At 42.3% G+C, this 23,005-nt stretch overlaps 1 protein-coding gene across 10 annotated transcripts in view; it reads left to right on the forward strand.

Moving 5' to 3' along the window:
* The window catches only part of NRXN3 (neurexin 3), a 1,031,986-nt gene that overhangs the window by 81,331 nt on the left and 927,650 nt on the right, over positions 1-23,005 (forward strand). For 9 of the 10 annotated variants that reach the window (XM_087747422.1, XM_087747424.1, XM_087747429.1 and 6 more), the window contains exons 3-4: positions 5,328-5,345; positions 15,546-15,575. In XM_087747422.1, the coding sequence (XP_087603548.1) occupies positions 5,328-5,345; positions 15,546-15,575 (48 nt within the window). Of the gene's footprint in view, positions 1-5,327; positions 5,346-15,545; positions 15,576-17,927; positions 17,936-23,005 lie in introns of those variants that run through there. The other variant, XM_087747431.1, reaches the window with a different exon arrangement.

The following is a 23,005-nucleotide window of genomic DNA, read 5'->3' on the forward strand; positions in this document are numbered from 1 at the left end:
CTACACCTGCTAACACTGTGAAGTTCTTCATGATCCCAGTGTGCAGCTCAGTGACAGACATCATAGGCTTGAGTGGTCTTGGATTTGTTTCAGTACGTTTAGCAGATTAAATAGAATCGGTCAAATTTACTTCTGTGGCAATTCCATTGGAATCAGTAGAAGGATACCAGGGATGGAGCCTACTACCAGAGTAAGACAAAAGATGTTAAGTAAATATGAGGGATGAAATCACAACACTATCAAAATAACTGCCAAGTCTTTTATGAATTTAATGGAGCCAAGATTTTAACCTACTTAACCATAAATACAACACTCTTCAAGGTGCCCGTCTCCTGTGTGAGCATGGGCACTACAGGGATGTTGTGCTAATGCTTGGAATTGATCTCATTCTAGAGCCCGTCTTTACCCAAGCAAATTGTTTTTAGAAGCTGTTTATACAATGTAAATGCTATTTCTTTTTATGTCACTGTAACCCTCCCAGGTGGCTTTGAACCACTGTGTCCTGAAGAGAAAGACAAGGAGTCTGTACAGTTTTGCACCAACAACACTGGTCCCCAACAGCTTGGCGTAGGAGGTGAAGTAGGACCATATGTTTACCTTTACCTTAACAGGACCGTATGTTTACCTTTACCTTAACAGACCCGGTTAGGATGGAATAAGACCACTTGCCAAATCAGCACCTGGCATTAACACTTTGTTTGATGAAGTATCAAATTAATGAAGACTTTGCTCATTGCAATTTGAAAGGTTTCCAGCTCAGCCAAAATGCAGCTCTTCATCATATTGCTAAAATGTTGCATCAGAGCTCAGTTAAGAGGAAATCACCTGGTTCTGAGTCACCAGCATCTCTTACTACCACACCACCAGAGCCCAGGCTGGCTCATCACATATCTTTTCATCATTTCACAGGCTGCCATAAATGCATCAATCTGTGGTCTCTGAACTGTTTTCATATATATCAGTAAGTCAAAGTAAGTAACTGAGAGTTCCCAACCAGTCATGCTTCTGCCAGTGAAATTGTACCTATATCCATTTTCTGTATTTGCAGCATGATGAGAGCCAAATCTGCTTTAGAAAAGCTTTTTTAGATGTTGGTAACTAAATGAGCTTCAGAATAAGGTAATTTTCCTGTCTAAAGGCAGGATCTCTGCTTATTTGGGAGTGGGTCTGCTGTGACAAAAATATGGCTCTAAGTGTTATAACTTTTGCCCTCCTCCTCTTCTCCCCAGTTTCTGCCTGCTCCCCAGTCCTCTCCACACACTGGCGTTCAGAGAGAGGGTAACCAGAGAGCCCTGGAGGGGGATGCCGGAGAGCTTGAGGGACTCACAGTACCAGCTAGCTGGTTTGCGATGTGTGAATTCAGTCAGTGGCTCTCAGTTTAGCTGGCAGAAGACAGGTGTCCACAGCCCATCAAAGCGGGGGACAAGACTGAAGGGGCCAAGGAGATGGGAATAAAAGCAGGTCTCTTCAGGTCAAGGGGATGTGTACTGGTAGGGCTGGTGTGCATAGAAAGTCTGTGCTGTCCTTGTCTTCCAATTGGAGAAAGAAGTGCACTCTTGTAACACCTTCCCTTATTGCTAAAGTTCTTGTTAAAAATGTTAAGAGTTAAAAATACCTCAGATGTTTCCTCTACAGGCACGGGAATGATCTGAGCTATAATAATGTTTGCTTTGTTCCTCATGCTTCTCTTCATCCTCCTCCTTCCCCTTCCACCCCACCCAGATGGCTGGGGCTGCACCAGACAAAGGCAGCAGCCCTGCTGATCCCTCTTTCAACCCAGCTATTAGCATCAAAGAACAAAAGCAAACAGCACTGGCTTGCTGCTCAGCCCTTTACAAAGGAGCAATAAATGGACTCTTGTGTATAGGATAAAGCAAACTCTGCCTTGTGTTTTGTTAAGAGGCAGACCTTTCTGTGTTTGAAGTGCTCTGAGCTGGAGAAAGTGGAGAAACCTCCATCTGCACAGCAGTAAGTCCCATGGTCACTGGCTTTTTGTTAGCCATAGGTTCTGCCTGCTCCCTGTTTAATCGGGGAATGCTGTACCTCCTCAGTCCCTGTGGCAGGTAGGAGGTCCCTGTGGGGGGAGGAAGGTAGTGCTGATGGACAAGGAAGAGAGTGGGGACATGTTTTAAACAGTCCTTTTGAAAACAAACCAGGAAAACATGAAGAGAATTTGAGAGAATGTCTCAGATGGCAGGGTCTGAAGGAGAGTCAACTCAGCTCCCATATCTGGTCACTCTGCCTATTTGCCATCTCTGTCTTCTACCTTTCTTGAGGCATTAGATTTCTTCTAATTGTGGAGCCACCAGCCTTAAGGTACTGCATCAGAGGTTTCTTATTAAGGGTCCCTTTTGTTGATATATGCAACCACAGTTTTAATTGTGCACCACAGTGGACTGGCACACCACACTGCAGAGGTGTTACGGGGTTTCCTGTGAGGACTTGCATGGCGATTTCAACTCTATGCCACGGTGGTATTTATTGTAGGGTCTTTTGTGAGGACTGACTGGCTGTACACCATTTTTGTCTTCACAAAGAAAGCAGTGCTTTCTCATGTGTGTTTTAAAATAAAAAAACAAGTACTTTCACCATTTGAAAATCAGCATTTGCCAGCAGATACCACATGGGGGGGTGTCTGCAATATGAGAAACTCCCTTTGTATTTAGTATGGGAAGTAACACTAATGACCTGGGCTGCCACCTGGGTAAATACTGCAAAAGTGTTGCAGAGATACAAACAGTGACTTTTCTGATGCAACTAGTGTATACAGAAATTATGTTGGGTGGAGACTTTCCAAAAAAGATACAGCAAAAAGAAAGCTAAGAGTAAAACCAGTCAGGATTGGGGATGCCTGCTCTTAGGGACATCCCAAAAAATACGGGTAAAAGGAAATCCTCTCCCTGTCTGCCCCCTGTTACTTGCCATTGAGAAACTACGTTTTAGAAATGCTTCTGTAGCTCTTAACACTTCATTGTTCCCCTTTTTAACAGCTTCATGACCTGTTTAATTCACGCACAGTTAAATAAGTATTATTTCAAGCAGTGTATCAGTTACAGCCCACTGCCTCTTATTTGCTTAATGTGTTTATCCCTTGCTCATCCTTGGTTAGCTCTTTCCTTTGCCCTTTCTATCTACTGATCCTTTTTATTCCCTGAACATCCCACAAATTTCCTCCTGGAGCACAGACACACTGGTGAGGCTGCCTGCTCTTCCCGGGCTTCCCAGGGTAGCCCTGGCTGCAGCTGTGCCCACTCCTTTGTCAGGCGTGCAGGGAGGCTGAGAGGACAACATGGGTCTAGAGCTTTGTACCTGCTTAGAATAGGCTTTGGGGCAGCTGCTGGATTATCAGAAACATTTGCAGTACCTTATGCTGCTCCCTTCTTACTCTTCTGAAATGTGTGACCATCTTCTCTGACTGCCACTGATTTTCCCAAGCAACACCTCAACTCATGTCCTAGCTGTGGACTTGTAAATTCTTTGGCATCGTGCTCTCATTCTGCAGTGGTGTTTAAAGGTCTGCTCCTTCCTTCTGCCCCTGCTCTCATCTCCTTTTGCCTTCCATCCTCAGTGCATGTATTGCTGCCTGACACTTGTTTTCTTTTCCTACCTAAAAGTAATTACTTTCAGGCAAACTTTCAGTGCTAAGTGTCCTTCCAGGCTTGCATGCCAAGACACTAGTTCTTAGATACTATTACGTGTTAAAAGAGGAAAGGCAACAAATAACACTCATCAGATCTGACATCTATGTTTAGTAGAAGCTACAGAAATTAAATGAGTTGATGCAACAGTCCCTCCCCTCTTTGTGCATTGCTTTGTTTGGATTATTACCTCCTTAGGGCAGGATGGTTTGATATATGTGTGATGTATCACAGGGACTTTTCCTCAAATGATTCTGGAGTCATTACAAAGTGATAAGCAAAAAGCAACAGAAAGTGATAAATAAAAAGCAACATGCACAGGAATCACTCACCACCGAAATGCAAGTGTCTTGGGAAGACAAGTGGTGCCGGTTTCACAGCAACGCAGCTGGTTTGGACAGGAAGGGGCAATACTGATGAAAATTGGAGGGGATATTCAGGGAAGGAGAATACATTCTTAGACCTTGGTGTGTAGCCCAAGCACCCAGCATGTCATGCTCCTAGACTTGTGGCAGAAGTGGTCCAGGACCTGTATTAGTCCAAAGCGTTAATGTATTGCTTTGAAGTCTTACTGGAGAGGTGATACCTGCAGCAGCACAATGCCTGGGCAAGGTACAACCCTCCAGGGAAGAAGGCTACCTATGGACCTGGCTCCACTGTTTCCTCAGGCAAGTTAATTTTTTCATTTGGAGGGCTGCCTTGGAAGGAAAATATTGATTTAGTCTAATCCCATGAGATTTCAGGGGTTCATCCCTCATGGTGTTATGGTAAGTGTAGCTATTCAGAACAAGACTAATCTTGGGATGCTAAAAAAGTTATGAGAGGCATTTTTTTAAAGTACATTCTCTGGTATTGGTGGGGTCTGCCCAAAACAGACACTACATTCAAAGATATGCCTTTTCTGTGATTGATGCTATCACTTACATAGTCTTGCTCCTCTCTTTTTTAAAAGACTAATTTATTCTGGGATTTATGTGATTGATTCTGAAAAGTGGACTTAAGTCACAAAGAAAAAAAATACTGAATGACATTTGGTCTGAATTCAGCATCTTATGAAATGACAACATGTGGGGTGTGCAAGCCTCTGGCACTCCTTCTCCCCCACCCCTGCTGCTGTCTGCAATGAAGGATGTTGTTTTGGGAATGATGGGCAGGAGGAATGAAAAGGAATGGACTCTCTTCTAGACTTTGGGACTATGTTGAGTGTCTTGTACCTGGTCATAAATTCACATGGCCCCTTGTAAAAGGGGAGCAGGTTCTTTTCTTTTTTCTGAAAACTTGCTTGAATTTATGTGCGATAGAAACTTACTGCAGGCAGGTTGATTCTTGTTTTGTTCTTTTGCATTTGTGTGTGAAAAACAGTAGAATATTTTAACCAATATTCTTACAGGAACTGATGTGGCTTGGGTCTATCTGATTCCAGGAACTCTCTCTCCGGACAGATATGATGGTGGATTCACTTATACATGCACAGTGGAGAGGGATCCAGTGCCTCCTCCCTTGCATGGCTGGGTGCTTGGCTGCAGATGGGTGGCCTTCAAACAAACCTAATTACTTTTGGTTTTGCATGAAATTGATTTCCATGCAAGGATGCTGAGTTGCTGTGTGCATCTCTAATGGCTTTTCTCTCTTCTCTCTCTCTCTCTTTTCCTTTTCTCCCTTCTGCTTGCCATGAAAACACCTCGACAGATGTCAATCATATTCCAGGTAAGTGTTGCTTCTGCTGAGCTGAAAGGCTGCTCTTCAAGGAGTGGTGGTGGGCAGTTACCAGGGGCAGAAATCTCATCCTGCTTCCTGAAAGCGTACAGAACAAATCTTCATACTGGACATCCCAGGGTCTGGATTGCAAAGTCTGCTAAAAGAAAGGCTTCATATTAGCAAAGGTCACGAACTTCCCTCTTCAGAGATTATGTTGTGTTGGTCAGTTAAAGGGATGTTTTCTGAATGAAAATTACATTAAAAATGGTTGCTTGTATTGCTAATTACCTGGCATTGAACACTGCATTATATACAGTTTATTTCTGATACATCCATGTGCTGTCTGGCATACAAATCTAGTTCAGTCATTTGCCTACTCCTACTGCAGTCTACTCCATTTGCTAGTCCCACCGATAACCTGTTGAGTTTCATTTCCACTAACAAAGGGGGTTTTTGTTGTTTTATTTTAGGTTTTAAAAACCAGTGAGTATCTTTCTGGCCAAATGTGAATGTGTGATCTTATTTAGGTATCAAAACTTTAATTCCCGACAGGGCACAAATGATTCATTTAAAAGGAAAAAAGAACGTGTGTTTTATGTGCTTGTTTATTTGGGGAGTTCTTCCACAAGGAAGAATTTTACCACAGAGAACTCCAAACCTTCCTCCTCAGATTGCTCTCTCATTGCCAAAAGGATCTGAGTCCCCCAGCTTCACCTACAAGGGTTAATAGAACTAGACCACCTTACGCTGTAGTCCACGTCCTGCTGCCACTGAAGCTTAAGAAACTAATTTTTACCTCACGCTCAGACAGCTCCACCTGGTTTGTCATTATGTGGAATGGAAATGAGAGCCCAGGGAGGCAGCTGGCATTGCCCTGGCTGGAGTGGAATAATGGGAAAGTTGAGGCTCTTTTCCTTCTCAGCTTTCTGCATAACTTTTGCGGAACCTGACCTGGACCTGGAATGAGTTCTCCGTTCAGTTTGCTTCTTTTCTGCACTTGGATAATCAGATTTTGTGAAACACTTCAGAGAGGTGCAGTGAGGACCAGCTGGTCGGGTAGTTTCCTTGCAGATTTAGCCTTTTGGTTTCTCTCATCAGCCCTCTTTTTGTTCTGTTGAGGTCCTTTGCATTCTGTGTGCATCCCAGCTGGCAACAATGGGGATGGAAGTGGCCAAATGGCAAATGTTGCCTGGCATGCATTGGAAAGAAAGACTCTGTCAACCGTAACATTGAATTTTTTCTGTGACCCACAGGGCTGAACACGTATCTACTCTGCTTCAGTCTAAGGTGTCCAGGAACTCCTGTCTCCTCTTATCTTGGCAGGATCTGACAGGACATGCACCAAGGGCTCAGGGTCACAGGTCTCTCCACCACATCCTGAAGCTGTTGGTGTCTGTGGCAGAGGAGGAAGGTTGAATTGGGAAGGCATGGCCTTGCTATGCTCTACCAGCAGGACTCATGATATTATGCCATGAACGAGTGTTGCCTTAAACAACATCAAGGCCATCTCCGAGGCCTGCACAGTGTGCAAGGGACGATGGTGTCACAAGTAGGGGCCCAAGCAGGGGTGGCACAACCAGGACAGGAACATGCTGCTGTTACTGTGGGCACCCTGGAGCGATCCATCCTTCTGCTCTCAGAATGGGCTCTTCTGCCCCACTGCCCTCTTATTCTCATAATTTATATGCTTGGATGTGCATTTTTTATTCTTGCCATTGCTCATACACGTGTTCTTGTTCTCAGGACTGCTGTGTGCTTTCTCACAGGGATTTCTAGTCACATGTGAATGCTCTTTTCCATGTGCTCTCGCACTCGTCTGGATGTTTTTAGTCTGACAATTACCCACACCTCATTGTTGGGCTCTGTAACTGTTTACTCCTAGGCAGTAGAATCCCTCTGCTCAGCTCCACCTGAGGAGGGCACTGGCATTGCTGTGTGCATTTGCTGTGTGACTGGGCAGCGATGTGGACCACTGTGAGGGTTTGGGTGTGCAATTCCCCTCTGCCTGGCTGTGCAGAGGCTTTCTTTCTATTTGGCCATCCAGCTATCTGTAATGTGAGGACAGAATCCAGGGCCCCTGTCAAAATGGTTACTTTAACCATCCACTGTTTGCAAGACAAATTAGGGATTTTATGAGGTAGTGTTAACTATTTACCCACAGGCAGCAGAAGGGCTGTAAAGAGCCCATTGATTAACTGAGTATTTTTTATTGTTGAATAGACTGGTGAGAACTGATTCCCCAATAAGGGAAGGCAGCTATGAACAGGCTGGGGCTGGCAGCAATGGGGACCACAGGGGTCTGCTGGGCGCAGTTCCTGCAAGGTGCAAAGAAGTTGGTCTTGTTCAAAGTAAACAAAAATGTGTAGTATGAGCCTTCCCTGGCTGCGAGGTCTCTGCTTGTGAAGAAGGGGTGCTCTGGCAACAGGGGCTGGTGTGCTACACTCCTTTCAAGAGCCAACTGAAGATCCCATCTGGCTTATTTCACAAGTGAAAGGAGTTTGTCAGATGTTAGCCCAGCTGCCCTGCAAATATTATGTCCCTGATCACAAAACACCACCACACTGTAAGCAGCAAAGTCAGGTATTTAAAGCAGGGCCCTGGAGTTGGGACTTTTGCTGTCTGTACGCAGCTGCGTCACTGACTCGCTATGTCGTGCAGAGGAGAAATAATTTCTTCTTTCAGTACTTGAGTTTTCCCTTTGGGGCTATAGCTACAGCCTCACCTTACCTTTACAACATGCATAGAGATGTTGGGCTGAGCATTATGGAGGTTCAGAGCCTTATTAGAGAGGTTAAGTGCCTTGGCTGGGGAGTGGTGTGCAGCACAGATCAGAATGGATGCCTCTGTCACCTCTGCACAATATCTGTCCCTTTCTTTGCACCTTCTACTCTTTGCCAGTGGTCTAGGTTCTGAAAGACAAATTGTTGGGAAAAGACCAGTAGATCAAGGAGCAAGTGATATGCTCCTGTCTCACTTATTTTTTTTCAGTGGAAGAATATGTGCAGGAGAAAGAACTAAATATGTGTCCTTGGTATTATGCTGACTGGTACTGATACTTGGGGGGTGTCGAAGTTTAAATAGTTCTTTTCCTATTCGTGCCACACTTACCCCCTTTGTGGGAGAGATCTGCAGATGTTCATGGGGAGGAGGCTGAGATGAAGTTCTGGGCATTTTGCTGTCATGATTTTACTGCTGACTAGAGTTCGCATGTAACTGAATGGACACAGCCCAGTAGAAATGACCTAGTTAGCTGGGGCCCTGAGGAAAATTAGTCCTTGTTTGCCTGAACAAATCCTTCATAAGGATACAGAGATCCTTGAAGGTGCAAGCATACTAGCACTTTTTTGATCCAGGTCTTTAATCCTTCAAACTCCATCTTTTAATGCTTCTTTCCCTTCTTCATCTCAGGGCTACTGTTTTAGTCTGTCTCCCTAACTCCACGTCATAGGGTCATTTAAGCAGTACCTGTATGCTGGCTTCTGCTTCCTTGAAGCTGAACTCTGCTTTTTGGGCATGAAAATGCGTGAATTGTGTTTCAGCCCATCTGAAGTTTCCTATTTGCAGAAGGTACTAGGTCAGAGTAAGAATCCACCCATGCTGTATCTTCAGTGCCTCTCACACAGGTGTTTGAAACCAGTTTGTACAGGCTAACGTTCTTCTTTGTAGGTGCCGCCATTGTTTTCATTCTTGCATGCCCTTTGCACAGGCACTGTCCCCAAATCGGATTCTCTTGCACTGACATGTGAATGTTTTTCAGCTCCATGCACAACGATTTGCAACAATATGGCAGTAGCGATCACTGGGGTCAGAGCAAGAATTCATCTAGCGTCTTTTTATGAAAGTAGATGCTTTGGAAGAAGTTTAAGAAACTACATTAGCATTGATCTTGTCCTGATATACCTTTGTGGTTTCTGGTTGTCACTTTTTTAAGGACTTTCTGACCTGATACTGCATCCAGATCATGGTGTTGTACAGTCATTGATGGACGTATTTTCTCTGGACATGTCCAGTCTTTGTTTTTCTTAATCCACTTACATTTTTTAACTCCACAGTATCCTGTGATAACAAGTCCCATTTTTTAATCATTCAAATGTGGAAACTACTTTCTTTCACTTGTTTTTACACCTGTTACTTGAGAATTTCATTCAGTGACTCCTACTCCTTGTATTCTGACAAATAGGAAAAAGAAATATTGCCTGTTCACCTGCTCTGTATTATTTGGGATTTTACCTCTATCATATATATTGTCAGAGATGTCTTTTCCAAGCTGAAGAATTCTATTCCATGCCTAACAGTTCTTCTTTTCCCAACTTGTGCACCTACTCGATCAGGTGCTCTGATTTGCAGTGAAACACATCTTCTTATGGGTCAGCCATAAAAAACATTCACCCTCAGGTCTTGCTCCCTGCACACCTTCTCTTGTGCGTGTGGCTGTCTTTGCGAGCACTTGCATGTTTATTTTCATGCTTTCGAACACCACCATGTTTGTAGCCCTCCCTATGTGAATACTTCTAGGAATATGCCATGTGCTGTGTCAGAATACTGTTTTTGCCATGGGGGAAAGGAGTTAGTATGGTTTGATCACTGTTTCTGCCCATAGATGTTGGGGTAAATGACTTTCTCTTTGGCTTCTTCCTCATGCTCTTATTCCTTTGATCACTCAGAGTAGGTGCCACTCACCGTGACTCACTGACCCCGATAATGACAAAACCTATCCTGGAATTACATAGCAGAGGAAGCAAAGGGGATGGAAAAGAGGAGCTAGCACAGCTGTTGTGTGTAATTGGATTGGAAGTGGGCCTCCGGCTACAATAACAAAACTGCGCTCCCGGCTGGCCTCATTGCTGGGGCCTGCAAGGACTCCTTGGCTGTTGTGCATATCATGGTTGAATCAAACAAAAATGACTGCTCCCCAGCCTGAGCTACTGCTTTGCCTAGTTAGAAAATACAGGCACCATGTATGCCAGCAGCCAAGGAATCAGGTCATCCTCTTGGCAAAACGGACGTGTCTAGCAGGTAAAAGGTCTGAACTAGGTGTCAGAAAGATTTTTTCTCTTCATCCATTCTTCACATCTCTCAAGACAAGCGTTTTGCTTCTTCCTCGGAGTCCCATCCTTTGGCCTTGCTGGAATGCCCTCTTTTTGGTACATGGGGACTCTTAGGGAGTCTTCCTTGGTCTTTGGGTTTTAGAAAACCTCAAGATGTTTATTTTAAGAAGGACCATGTGGGAGACAAGGGACTTGTCAGCTCTCCTCTCTAACTAGAAAAGGGAACTGCTGACGGAGCTGGGGTAGGAGGCTCAGAGGAGAAAAAAAGCCTATTTCTTAAGGAATTACTAGTTTTAGGAAATGAGGAAAGGAGGTGCGAACAACAGATTCCATCACTCATCAGAGTGCTCTTCTCTATAGTTGATGTCATTTTATTTTTGGAAAAATCCCTGGCTTGCATGATTTCTTTCTTCAGCTGTGCCGTAAAGGATTTGCATGTGTATCCTGGACCAGAGGGCTCAATGCCCTGCCTCAGACATACATCGCAGCTGGCCCTGTTATTGTTTGAATGGGTCATGGAACCTGATACCCAGGAAAGGATCCTCTGTGGGCAAGCCTGCCCCTGGGGAGAGCTGGGCTGCTGCTGCTGCTGCCTGGCAGTCTCTCTTCCCATTCATTAAGAGCTTTTGGGCTAGTCATCTGGCAGCATCATTAAAAGGGAAATACTGAGGCTGCCCGCCTTAACAGAGCAATTCAGCAGTGCACCCACACCCACGCACACATGCACACCCCCAGAGCATGGGCCCAGTAACACGGGACAAGCTATAATTAACTAGATGAAGGAGTCCATCTTCCTTTGTTGCTGCAATCAGTTGTCACTCTCAGCTGTGTTTTGTGCTCTCCCCACCTTCTTAGATTTTATGGCTTTATTTTTCCATTTTAAGTGCTAAGTACCCAAATGTGGTGCTGGGGTGTGTGTGTGTGTGGGCAGTGGGGGTGAGGTTCAACCTGCCTCCAAGATTTCCTTCGTTTTCTCCTCCACCTTGAAAATTGCCCCTAGGAAATCCTGAACGATGAGGGCTGCTGTTTAACTACCTTGCTCTTTCATATCATTGTACTCTGAAGCTACTTTTAAAAATGTTCTTCTCGCTTCATAAGAAGCCAGTGTTGGCCCTTGATACTTTGTACAATTAGAGCCACTTAATTTTACTGTTTTGATAGAGAAAGCAGATGGTTCACAATTTTTTAAAAAAATGTACTTCTTTGAAAGGTTGCTTTGAGATCAAGGGAGATTAATATTAACCTTTAAGAAAATAATACTGATTTGGTAGTAGGTTAAAGAAATGTCAAGAAACCTCCCAGACCTAAACAGGAAGAGTTAGTTGTGGCACGCATAAATCATGGCCAGAGAGCAGAGTTTATATGTCTGTCTGCCCTCAGCAATGAACATATTATTTTAATAACAAACCAATGTTCTGAAGAAGCAGGCCACTTTCTCTTCACAGTCTGAAGAAACTGGGGCTCCAGAGGCTGAGCACAAGCAGATGCTTATCGTTATCTAAGAAACCTGTTGAGAACCTTCTTCTGAAGCCATGCGCTTGTCCTTACTGTTACTGATGTTTGAAGTTCAGGAATAGCAAGTCACCAGATTCTTGACTTTGACATAAAATTTCTTTGCAAGTGGATAAGCTATTTATTCTGAGGTTTTCCTAAACCTTTTCCAGAGCAATTGCTATCCACCATTTTTGTTGGGCAGCAGTTGTGCCCAGCCAGTAGATTATTATAAGAATGACTAGATTGGTTTAGGAAAAGCACACAAGCCCTTGACCATTGTGGCTCATGCAGTTTTGTGTCAACCTTTTCCCAGTTCTACACTGGCTGGGTTTGCAGCCCTGAGGCTTTAATGAGGGTTTCTTGTTGAACAAATATAAGATTAAAAGGAAAGCACGTTTCACCTGGATTTAGGTGGAAACAGATTTTCTTATGGGATTCCCCTGGAATGGGATGGCTATTGGCACAAACAGTGGTTGTATATGTGAATAATGTGCTTTGGGGCCTAATGAGTTCATTTAGTGTCCTGAGCCTGCTGAAAGCTTTGCTGGCCTTTATGGTTGATGCTCAAATAGCATGGTGATAGGTGTCCCCCCTGTTCTGGCAAAATCTGGTCTAGTTTGCAGGTCAGAACAATTCTCACACCTCTTGCATTGGTTTGTTGGATGCCCTGTTAGTTTATTGTAGTCCCATAGCAAGTGCTACCCCATGCCACCTTGAGATGACTTTGACTTTTATGATTTGAAAATTGTTTTAGTGTCTTGTCATATCTTGAAACTGATGTAAAGGTGAGACGATGATGTCAGTTCATGTTTTTTGTGTTGATTTTACTGTGACTAATTTGGGGCCTTTGTTACACATGCTGCAAATGTCACAGATTTTAGATCTCACTGGTTGAAGGTTTTGGTTGTTAATGACATTTTGTTGGAGATAAATACACTCATTTTCACTCCTACTTTAAATTGCAAGGGAGGAAGATTTTCAGATGAGAAAAGCTGATATGTTATTTCATTATTTATATTATTACTCTATCTAATAATGAATCTAGAATTCTGTTGGTGTTCTCTGTTAAAATAAGGATCTGTGTCGATGGACAACTTAAGAGACAATACTGGTTTTTTGCTATATCTCCAAGTCCACCCTCCTTTTTCTTCCTGTTTTAAAAAGGAAAAAGTAGCATTTGGGGGAGGGGCGTTATTTTTCATTAATCTCCCTACTTCCATTTTCCAGTTGGGACTAGAAGATCGAGGTACATACAATACTGAAGCTGCTGTTGTATTTCAAATTTGTCGAGAAGCAGAAGGAGTCAGAACATTTCTAAGGGAGACTTTCTTTCGCAGGCATTTGAACCAAGGCCAAACTAGGGGCCTGAAGGGTGGGTATGTTTGGGGGGTGCGCTCACTCCTGGACTGCAGGCGAAGGGCTCTGGGCTGCACGTCGCTGATGTGCCTGACAGATAGGGCACACAGCATTGGCCCTCTGGGGATAAGGACAAAAGGGGTGTTGACATTCCTGACGTTTTGAGATTTTTATAGCTCCTCTGTGGCTGGTGGAGAGAGAAGGGGACTTCTTGTGTGATTCAGCGTATTTAGTGCAGGCTCTTGCTTTAAACCCTCTCTGGAGGTTTCTCTTTGTCAGTGTCCCGTCTCCCCAAGTGGACAAAGCCCCTGCCATCCCCAGCAGTTGCATCTGTTGGTACTGTGCCTCTTAGCCATGGCTTTCCTTCCCCATGGTGTACAAAGGCTGAGGGCTTGGGACCCCTGTCTCTGCTCTGGGTCTGTTGTCCCCTCCCTGTTTGGCCGGCTTCAGCTGCATGTCATACTGCCGCCTTCTTGCCTTTTCTCCTTTTTCACCATTGCTGCAGGGTCTCTGTTCTTTGTAGGTCCCAAGAATCATACTTTTGTCTTCTCGTGTTTTACAGTGCCTTTTACAGTGACTTTCAAGTACCCATTTGGACATACCTAAGATTTGCCCAAGAATGATAGGGTCTGTGGCCATAAATAGAGACACAAATTCAACCTGGTCTGCTAGCAGAGCAAAATGATTCAGTGAAATTATATCTTGTAATTTAGACCAGATATATGTCCTACAGTATCAACTCTGCTATGTTTATTTATAGCTAAAAAACCTAAAAAAAAATCTAAACCTATGTTGTGTTTCTGATTATTTTTCTAAATCCACAGTAATCTTCAAGAACATTAAGATATTTGCATTCCTTAGACTGTACAATTATTAATCCCCTTATCTGGCTTGGAGTTCTCTGTGGGTGCATATTCTTGGGATGATCTGGATTTTAGATTTCTCCAGCAGACGCAAAGGAAAAATATAAGAGAGAGAGAAATAAACAAATTCAAACTCAGCATGCTGCTTGTTGAAAATTCTCATTCTAATAAATTCATTTGACCTCTCAGTCTCCGTGAAATTAAAAAAGTCACAGCCCTGTTTGGTTAATACACTGACTTAAGATAGGGGGTGTGTGTGTGTATGTATGTATCAAAATCCCTGCCATACTATGTGCTGTGAGAGGTAGGAGATGTGGAGAAGGACTCAAACTAAGGGAAGAAGGTCAGGGAACCAAGTACGAAAGGGGTCACTCATGGCTTGAGTGGGGAGCACTCGATTTTTGTATACGTTAGTCCTGTGATTTCATGTGTTACAAAATTAAGTAATGGGTCAGTTGATGCTTAATGGATTGGGCATGAATATATACACAATAGTATCTAAACGATATTTGTATGAATACAGTTGTACGGTAAACATATTTGACAATTCAGGCTAGAAATGGATTTTAATAGAAACAAACAAGTTTTATGCCAGAAAGAGTTATTGGACAGAGACTGGAGCAGCCCAAGTGACCACCACAGCCCCATCTACAGAGCTGGCAGTGACTGTCACTGCTGAGGGGAGCTGTGCTGCTTTCTGGCTTTACCTCGAATTACGAAATCAAAGAGTAGCTTTAGCTATAGAGCTATAAAGTAACCCACTGCCCTTGGAAGTTGAATCTCCAGTTCTTCCCAGAAAGTAAATGGAATAGTATTAAAAATAGGTTACAGGTAATTTTTTTAGTCCTTGCCAGGTCTGGTGTACTGGTGTCTAATTAGCAAGTGTGAGCAGTGTTGATCGACTCCTAAAAATACATGCTGAAGCCACCATGTTCAAGAATGAGGATAGCTTTGTGTGTGTGTGTATGTAGCCCAGATGTTTTGTGTGAAGGAGACGTGCTGGGATCATGGCCTCCCTTTCACTGACCACTGCAGCCTTGACTTTTAAATCTTTAGCTGAGGAGAAGTTATTTCTGTAGCTCTGCAGAGAAGCGAATGCTCCCTGCAGAGCCCCATTGCAGACCTTGGCTTTCCTAGCCCATTCAGCCATACCGGTGTGCAGTGCCTCTGGAGTCATTCCCCAAGGGATATGATGAACCTCAAACACAGTTCTGCAACTACCAGCAGGTGTTTTCTACCTGTGACAGATGCTTTCCTGCTCAGTATGGAAAGCAGCACCTGCATATGTGTGTGCCCTGCGTGCTACACCCATACTTGGTCTAGTTCAAGTATGTGAGCTCCAATCCTGAGAGGTATTGGACTGCCACCAGTGTGCATGGATATTGCTGCTTCTTTTTCTGTTTTGTTCTTTTTTTCTTACTTCCTCTCTCTCTTTCTCTCTTTCAAAGGCCTCTCACACCTGATGATGGGTGAACAAGGTAAGTCCTTCCGACTTTCTCTTTGTTTCAGTCACTGATCATGAAAGAGCTTTGTCCCTGCTGCTTTTGTGAGCTGGGCTTTGCATGACAAAAGCAACTAAGCCTACTGGGTGCCAGTCAAGCCATTTGCATTTTTGCCTCTGTGTCCTGTGAGCCATGACTGCTTGTCAGCTTGGGACTCAGGTGCCCAGGAGGGAGCATAAAATGATTCCATGGACAGTAAAGAGGTATGCTTCCCTCTTCCATGCAGCCCACCAACTATTTTATCTTGCCATTTCTTTCTTGTGGCAGCCGTAATGACTCCCACTTCTGCCCGGTAAATGTAGATATCAATGTTGGTCTTTATTTTTAAGAGTGCAATTATTACAAAAAATATGTTAATAGCCCTCATGGCATGATCCTAACTAATTATGAACCCTGAGGAAAATTGCATATAGCGGCCTGTTAAGTCCTGTGTCTGCAATTTAAAATATTTAAATATGCACAGAGCAAAATGGTTTAGAAGAAGAACAAGGCTAACCCCAGGCTGGGCTACAGATGGGATCTAGGCCTGTATCAGAGTTCACATTTCAATACTTCAGCCTAGATTGTGTTACAGATCTATTGGCTGTGACATGATGGGATCATTAGTCCCATGTTGCACTACGGGGGTGTGGAGCAAGAAGCTGGTGAGAAGAGGCGAGGTGAGGAGAGGGGTGATTCTGTTTTCCTTGGACAGTGTCAGCATCTTGCTGACATGGATACGCAGGGAGGAGTTAGCAACGCTGGTGAAGCATTCTAGTCTTGTGAATGTAGGAGTGAAATGGTTGAAGACTTAATGCAAGGTGTGTGCACATGGTGCACTAGGAAGACCAGACCAAGTGTTTGTCTATGGGGAGAAAATGTGACTTTTGACACTAAAGCCTGATGAGGCTTTACTAGACTAGATGTATACAATAATGTTTTTGCCATTAAGTGGACACGTATCTGAGGTTAGACAGTCCAAAGAGTTAATAAGATAGAATGTAGTGCCTGTGAAGGCTCAAGAGTAATTAGGTACTTGAATAAAAGAGACGTAGTTTCTATGTATCTCAGTGAAATGTAGAGAGGCTTGGGACATAATCAATTTTTATTCTGTAGTGCAGGGCAGATGTCTGCTCTGAGGTCATGAAAACTTACGAAACATTCAGAAGTGAAGTTGGGGCTCACTCAAACTTCAGTTTCTGTACTGCTTAGCATCCCTATGTAGTGGGAAAGGTAGGAAAACAGGGCTTTTTATGACTGCATGTCAAGACCATGGCATTCGGCATGTGGAGCATCTGGCTAAGCCCTGGGAAGCATTGAGCTCCTTCTCTGTCCCCACTTACTGTTCAGCTGGGCTCATGGCTTGGAGGTTGTGCATGCTGAGGGAGCATCCAGCAGACCGGTCCGTTCAGCATGTCCTGGTTGCTCAGGATGCAGCTGAGTATGGGCAAGCCATTGGCAGAGGAAGGATGATGGCATGTTGGGAGTGATCAGGACAGTGAACTTTCATGGCCACTTTCAATCTCAATAACACTGAACATGTCTTTGTAGCAGTCTGTGATTTAGCACTGGATTATATAAACAGATGCACTTGGCCATTTAAATTGCAAGTGGCAACCCAGCTGGTTCATGACCTGTTCAGACCTGTATGATTGTCATCAGCTCTTTCTATACTCCCTTCCCTGGCAAAAAATGTGAAAACTATTGGCTTCTGGCAACTTTACCACCCTTATTTATCTGTGACGCATCAGGGAACAGTGGCTTCTCTTTACTTGCCAACCAACTCACAGATATTCCCTTTTGATAAATATTTACTATCCATAAAAATATGATGGATATAAAATATGTAAATGTATATGTGTGAGTAAATATGCAATGTCAACATTATATACAAATACATTAGCTCTCGTAGGTGAAATGTGTTTAGCAAATATATTACCATGAGATTTATTTTTTTTCTGTCCTACTCTGTTGTTTCCCTTGCCGTTTTGAATTTGATGTGGAATGAGGCATATCACTGGCGTGCTATTGCATGAGGGTTTGCATTTCTCAGTAGAAAATCAACTTAAAGCCAAAGGGCTTAACCAGGCAGGGTTGTACTGTCAGTTGTTTAAGCCTTGCTTTGTGCTTTAGTTGTGGTGTGTTGCTTATTTTTCCCTTGACATTGTGTTTTGTTGGGTTTGGCTGCTATATAAATACGCTCATTTTCTTGTTTTTTGTAAGTATGGCCAGTGACATAATTTTCTGTTTTTTATGCTTCCTCCTTCTCTTCTCTTTTGCCTCCTCCATGACGGACACCCCTCTTGCTCCTCCTCTTAACTGGATGCACACCTTCCTCTCTGTAGGTAGAAGTAAAGGTAGAGATTGCATTCTTTCTAAGACTTAATTGCTTGTAAAATGTTTGTTTGTCAACGGAAAAATTGTATTTTTATGAATGTGGTTCATATTGGAACTTAATGTGTTTACTTTTAAAAGTGTCTTAACAATCTTTTGGTTTTTATTGAATTATGGAAGAAAAATTTATTAAGATGAATGCTTTGAGGCCTTCTTAACAGATGTTATTTTCTCCCTGTTCGCACTAAGTATGGGCTGCACAGTGTCAGGCTCTCTGCAGCTGGTGATGCTGGGGTGCAAAGGGACCGACAGTTCAGTCGAAGACAGAGCCAGAGGCCAGTGAGCTGGTACTGCCGACTCTTTTGCACTGGAGTGATGCCACTGCTGGGAATTTTGGCACTGCTGTTGGTGGAAGCAGGACCTGGGCTTGTCCCGTACCATTCAACAATGGAGGTCTTTTGAGCTATCATTTCTCCCCCCAGCACTGCTTCCCATCCTCTCTGTTAGTGAAATGGTGTTTTTCAAAGAGAAACTGAGTTGCAAAAAGCTGCAGAGGAAACAGAAGTGGTCAGCACTGCTAAACAGAGAGGTCCATTTTCTTTGCAGCTCAGTACAGCACAGGGCACGTAAGGCTGCTCTGGGGCTCCAGCTTGCTCTTCAGCAGTTCACACCTATCTTTCGCATGCAGAGGGCAGTCATCCATTCCTAATCAAAACTGTCAAAAAGGCAAAATGCTGCAAACCTGCTGTGGGTTTCCAGTTGAACTGGAGGGAAGGGTGAAGATTAATTGATAAATTATAATCACCGCTCAAGGAAAATCCATTTCTCTGTCCTATTTTCCGATGAGATAGAGAGATTAAAAGGTTTTATTATGCTGAGGTTTACTCCTTTTCAACAAATACACTGCTGAAGAATCTGATCTATTGATCAGCATGATTTGAACACATTGGAGGATGTTGGGTGTGCTCATGCCAATAAGACATTGGGGGATGAAATGAGTAATTGTACTACTATGAATTTGAGAGGATATGAGAGCTCAGAGGATTTGTTCACAATAACTTTCTTTTGAGGCACAAGCAGTCTCTGCCTAGTGATCACTCCTCCTCTAATACCTGAATTCTGGGGAGCACAATGGAATATTAAACACTTTCTCTTGGTATGATTCCTCTTTCTGATGTCCTGCCTTCTTCTATCAAGTTTGTATTGTTGGATTCTCTGTGATGGGGTGCATCATGTAATCAATATTATTTGTTCTGTTTTGAGGTTGAAAAAGTATTGCAATAATTAATTTCATAGCTTTTCTATTCTCTCCAAAGTTGGTCGGTGGAGAATAATATATAAGCTGTACTCAAGAGTTATCTTCTTAGCAAGAGGTGAACATCAGAACATACTAATCACATATACACACTGTAAAAAATGTAAGAACCTAAAGCTCTAAGCACACCATACTAAATGTTACTGTGGCTCAACACAGCTGCCAATAATTGAGTTAGCTGATGTATGGCTTATTGTGATTTAAGGGTCGATGTAGATCAGGGCGAGTCGTGTGGTGTGATGTAGCTCATGTTGCTCCCTTCTTTTCTTGGGTGGCATTTGTGCTGCAGACCAGTCTATGCAAGACTAAACTGAAAGTCTTTTCTGAAGCAAAACTGCCAGTTGAGACTGTAGGAATGAGGATTATAATAAATAGTCCACAATTAATTCATATGCACTGAAACTTAATTTATTGTGTCATTGAGTGAAAATATTGTTTCACTTCCCAGCTATGTGTAGTTTTTAGCTCTAGTTATAGCAAGTGTCTTCATCAGAGAACCATCAATCTGTATGAAAAATGGTATTACCTTCAGAGGGCTCAGGCAGTGTAATTTTGAACCCATACATGGCCTTCAGCTTATGGAGAAGGTGGTACCAGATGCCTTAGTGATTGTACCTGGAAGGTTCATATTTTTTGGCATTCTTGTAGTTTTTAGTAAAAACTGGCAGCCACTCTGTCTCATGCCACGTATGTAGCCAAAGGATATGATATATTTGATTTCATAAAACCTCTTCACAACGTATAGCAGTCTGTGACCTTGCATTCATCATTTGAAACAAGTCTTTCATTAGTTGCTTCCACTGTAGTAAATAGGCTTCTTCTGTATCTATCCTTTTTAAAAAGTTCAGGAGATTTAATTTTTTTTTTTTTTTTTTTAATAAGTTCCTGGAAAGCTGAAGAAGATGAAGTGTAGGTGTTCTGGAGTAATGGCTGGAGTAGTCAAGGCACAGAAAAGCACCTGGGTACCACTTGCATTTTAACCAGAACTGAGTATATATGCACTGTTTGTGTTTTTATTAGGTGTATGGAACTGGTCACGGAGATGAGGTAAATGTATGATGAGCAGGGAGGACTTTGATTTAGTTTGGCATGAATTGCTGAATACGACTTCTCTTCTGGAGAGGAATTGACAATTAAGGAACAATTATATTGAGTTTATTTCCCTAACACTCCCCCACAAGTAAATGATACCAAAGGAGATCATAAATACCCAACTCTAATTTGCTATTGAACTGGAGTTAATGTGTAGTCACGTTCTTCCATATCATTTGTTCTCTTGACAGCCTTTGTTAAGGAAATGATAATTTGCCTTTTTGCTACCTTTCACCATTCTTTTATATGTGTACTGGGTTTTGTTTTATCATCACTCTTGGTTTGGATCTGGCTTCTATTGAGATTTGTGCCTCCAGAGGAAATTGGCTGTATTCCTGGTGGGACTCTGCTATTTTTGGTGAATGAAGTCCTGTGTCTTCTTGAAGGCAATAGCAAAATTCACATTGAATTCAGCGGGCTAAGATTCACCCACAGAACTGAAAAGTCCCAAACATCCCCTCTGACACATAGAATGGCAGTGAGGTGTGGCTGGTTTCTGGGTGTGCACAGGACACCTCCGTAGCGCCCGTGCAGTCTGCAGACTGCTGCTTCTCCTCTAAGGCACTGAGCTGCTTCCCTCCATCAGTAGCTGTGCTCGGGATGAAAAACTGCACAGCTGCACACTCATTTTCAACATGAAGCAGGTTTTTTCTCCATTCTCAGAGGGAAATGAAAAAGTACTCCCATATTTCATAGGTGGGACATTTTTAAATGCATGTTGTGTAGACCAAAGGCTACTGGCAAATTCCCCATGTAGTTCTCAGCATTGCAAGATCAGATTATCTCCCTTGGTCCTAACTGCTCTTAACCCAAGTAGCTCTTTTAAGTCTTGTAATGTTCAGCATTGCTCTCAGTGAGCAGTGTGAGGTTGTTATTTCTTTGAATTGTTCAATAATATTGACCAGGAGGTAATGGTACAGAAAAAACAAAATAGTGGTTGTGGACTCGGATAGAAGGAAATGACTGGACCTTACTGATCTGGAAAATAATTTCAAGTTCTTCTTTACCAGTAATACCATTAGGATTTCAGAGCATTATGAATAAGTCCATCTGAGTGGCCAAGAGTTTATGCAAATGTTGAAGTGAAACATCAGTAACAAATTAAATCATTGGTGCTTTATAAATATCTAATTATACAAGGGGAAAAAAGAGCACTACATTCATTTCGCCAGCCTTGGCAGTGCTTTTTAAGCTCTGCTTTGCCCTGTAAAATATCTTAATACTTGTGTTTTAAATGTGAATATTGTATGGTTTTGGTTTCTACAATTACAGTCCTTTCCCTAATGCTTTTAAAATATGTGTGGTATTGGGTTTGTTTTCCTTTTGGTGGGAAAAAAATCCTGCCGTATTGTAAGGATGATGACTTTCAGTTTTAACTCTCCTCTTAATGACTGTTTAAAAAATAAAGCATTTTATTTTATGGTTAGCAAATACAATCTGTAAAAACTTTTTGATAGAATCAAGGCCCCTTGAATGTAGATGTCATTTTTCTGGAAAAATTTTTTGTAAGCAAATTTTTGCTGCTGGTTTCATATTTTATTTAGGGAAGAAACAAATATTTTAATGTAATTCTTATAAGTCTAATTAGAGATGATTGATAGTTGATGAATTTGAATTGTAAGATATTGGGGGACATTTCTGCAAGGCATTCATCCTATTTCTTTATATTCCAGAGGTTATGACATTTTCTGAACTTTGGTGAATGAAGTCACTTAAATGTTGAATATCAGCTGACACAAAGAAATAGATGTCTTATAAACATTCTTCTTTTTACACCTCTTCATAAGATATTTATGAAGGCAGACAAATGAGACATTAAATAGGATGTTTTTGGTAAATTATTTTTTGTTTGTGCATATGAGCATGTGTGTTTACAAATAATGTGTAAGCATAAACTATTTAATAATGTGTTAAGTATTTAGTAGATTATAGGCAATTTTTTTTTCTTACATGCTTTCTTTCTGCCTTATTTTAAAATTGTATCTTTCTAACGTGTGAATAAACAGCTGATTCTTCATTGGCTTTGATTTTTATTAAGAACACTTCCTGTGAGAGTTAAAGGTGGTGTGGTCATGTTGTGTGCAAACAGGAGCTAAAATATTGTCTTCTTACACTGTATTGTAGTCTTCTGTTTTCGATGAGGATCAGGTTTCACTCTGCCCAAAGAGAATATTTAATTGATATCATTGAAAGGGGTTTTTTTCTTCCTCTATTTTCTTTATTTGAGGCATTCAGTGGTGTGTAGAGATGCAGCGGTAACAGAACAGGCCATATGCTTTGTAAAAGGCAGACTAATAGCACTTTTGATGGACATCTGATTTTTAAAGTGCTGTATCTTTCATTAAAATTTACATGTAAAGTATGGGGAAGCGTAGTGACATGAAAGCTAATGCAAGTTGCACATCTTGACATAATAACAATCACAAGAAACTGAAGATCCCAGATGGCAGCTTGGCCTTTGCCATCCTTTTAATAAGCTACTAACTGCTAATTATTGCACTCTTATGGGCAAGTTAATTTACTGTTGACTCTTAAAGAGACATTGTGCCTTTTCATGCCATTTAAGTTTTTCAGTTTAGATTTGAGAGTGTTTTTTCCCTGCAGATTGGAGTCCTTCCAACGGACAGTAACAAAGAGGCAAAGAAGCAGAGGGGGAAATGGAACATAATAAGTAATGTTTTCTTTG

Source organism: Nipponia nippon, unplaced genomic scaffold (assembly GCF_047370975.1).
Source record: "Nipponia nippon isolate SJK-2023a ecotype South Korea unplaced genomic scaffold, ASM4737097v1 scaffold_11, whole genome shotgun sequence".
Classification (NCBI taxonomy): Eukaryota; Metazoa; Chordata; class Aves; order Pelecaniformes; family Threskiornithidae; genus Nipponia; species Nipponia nippon.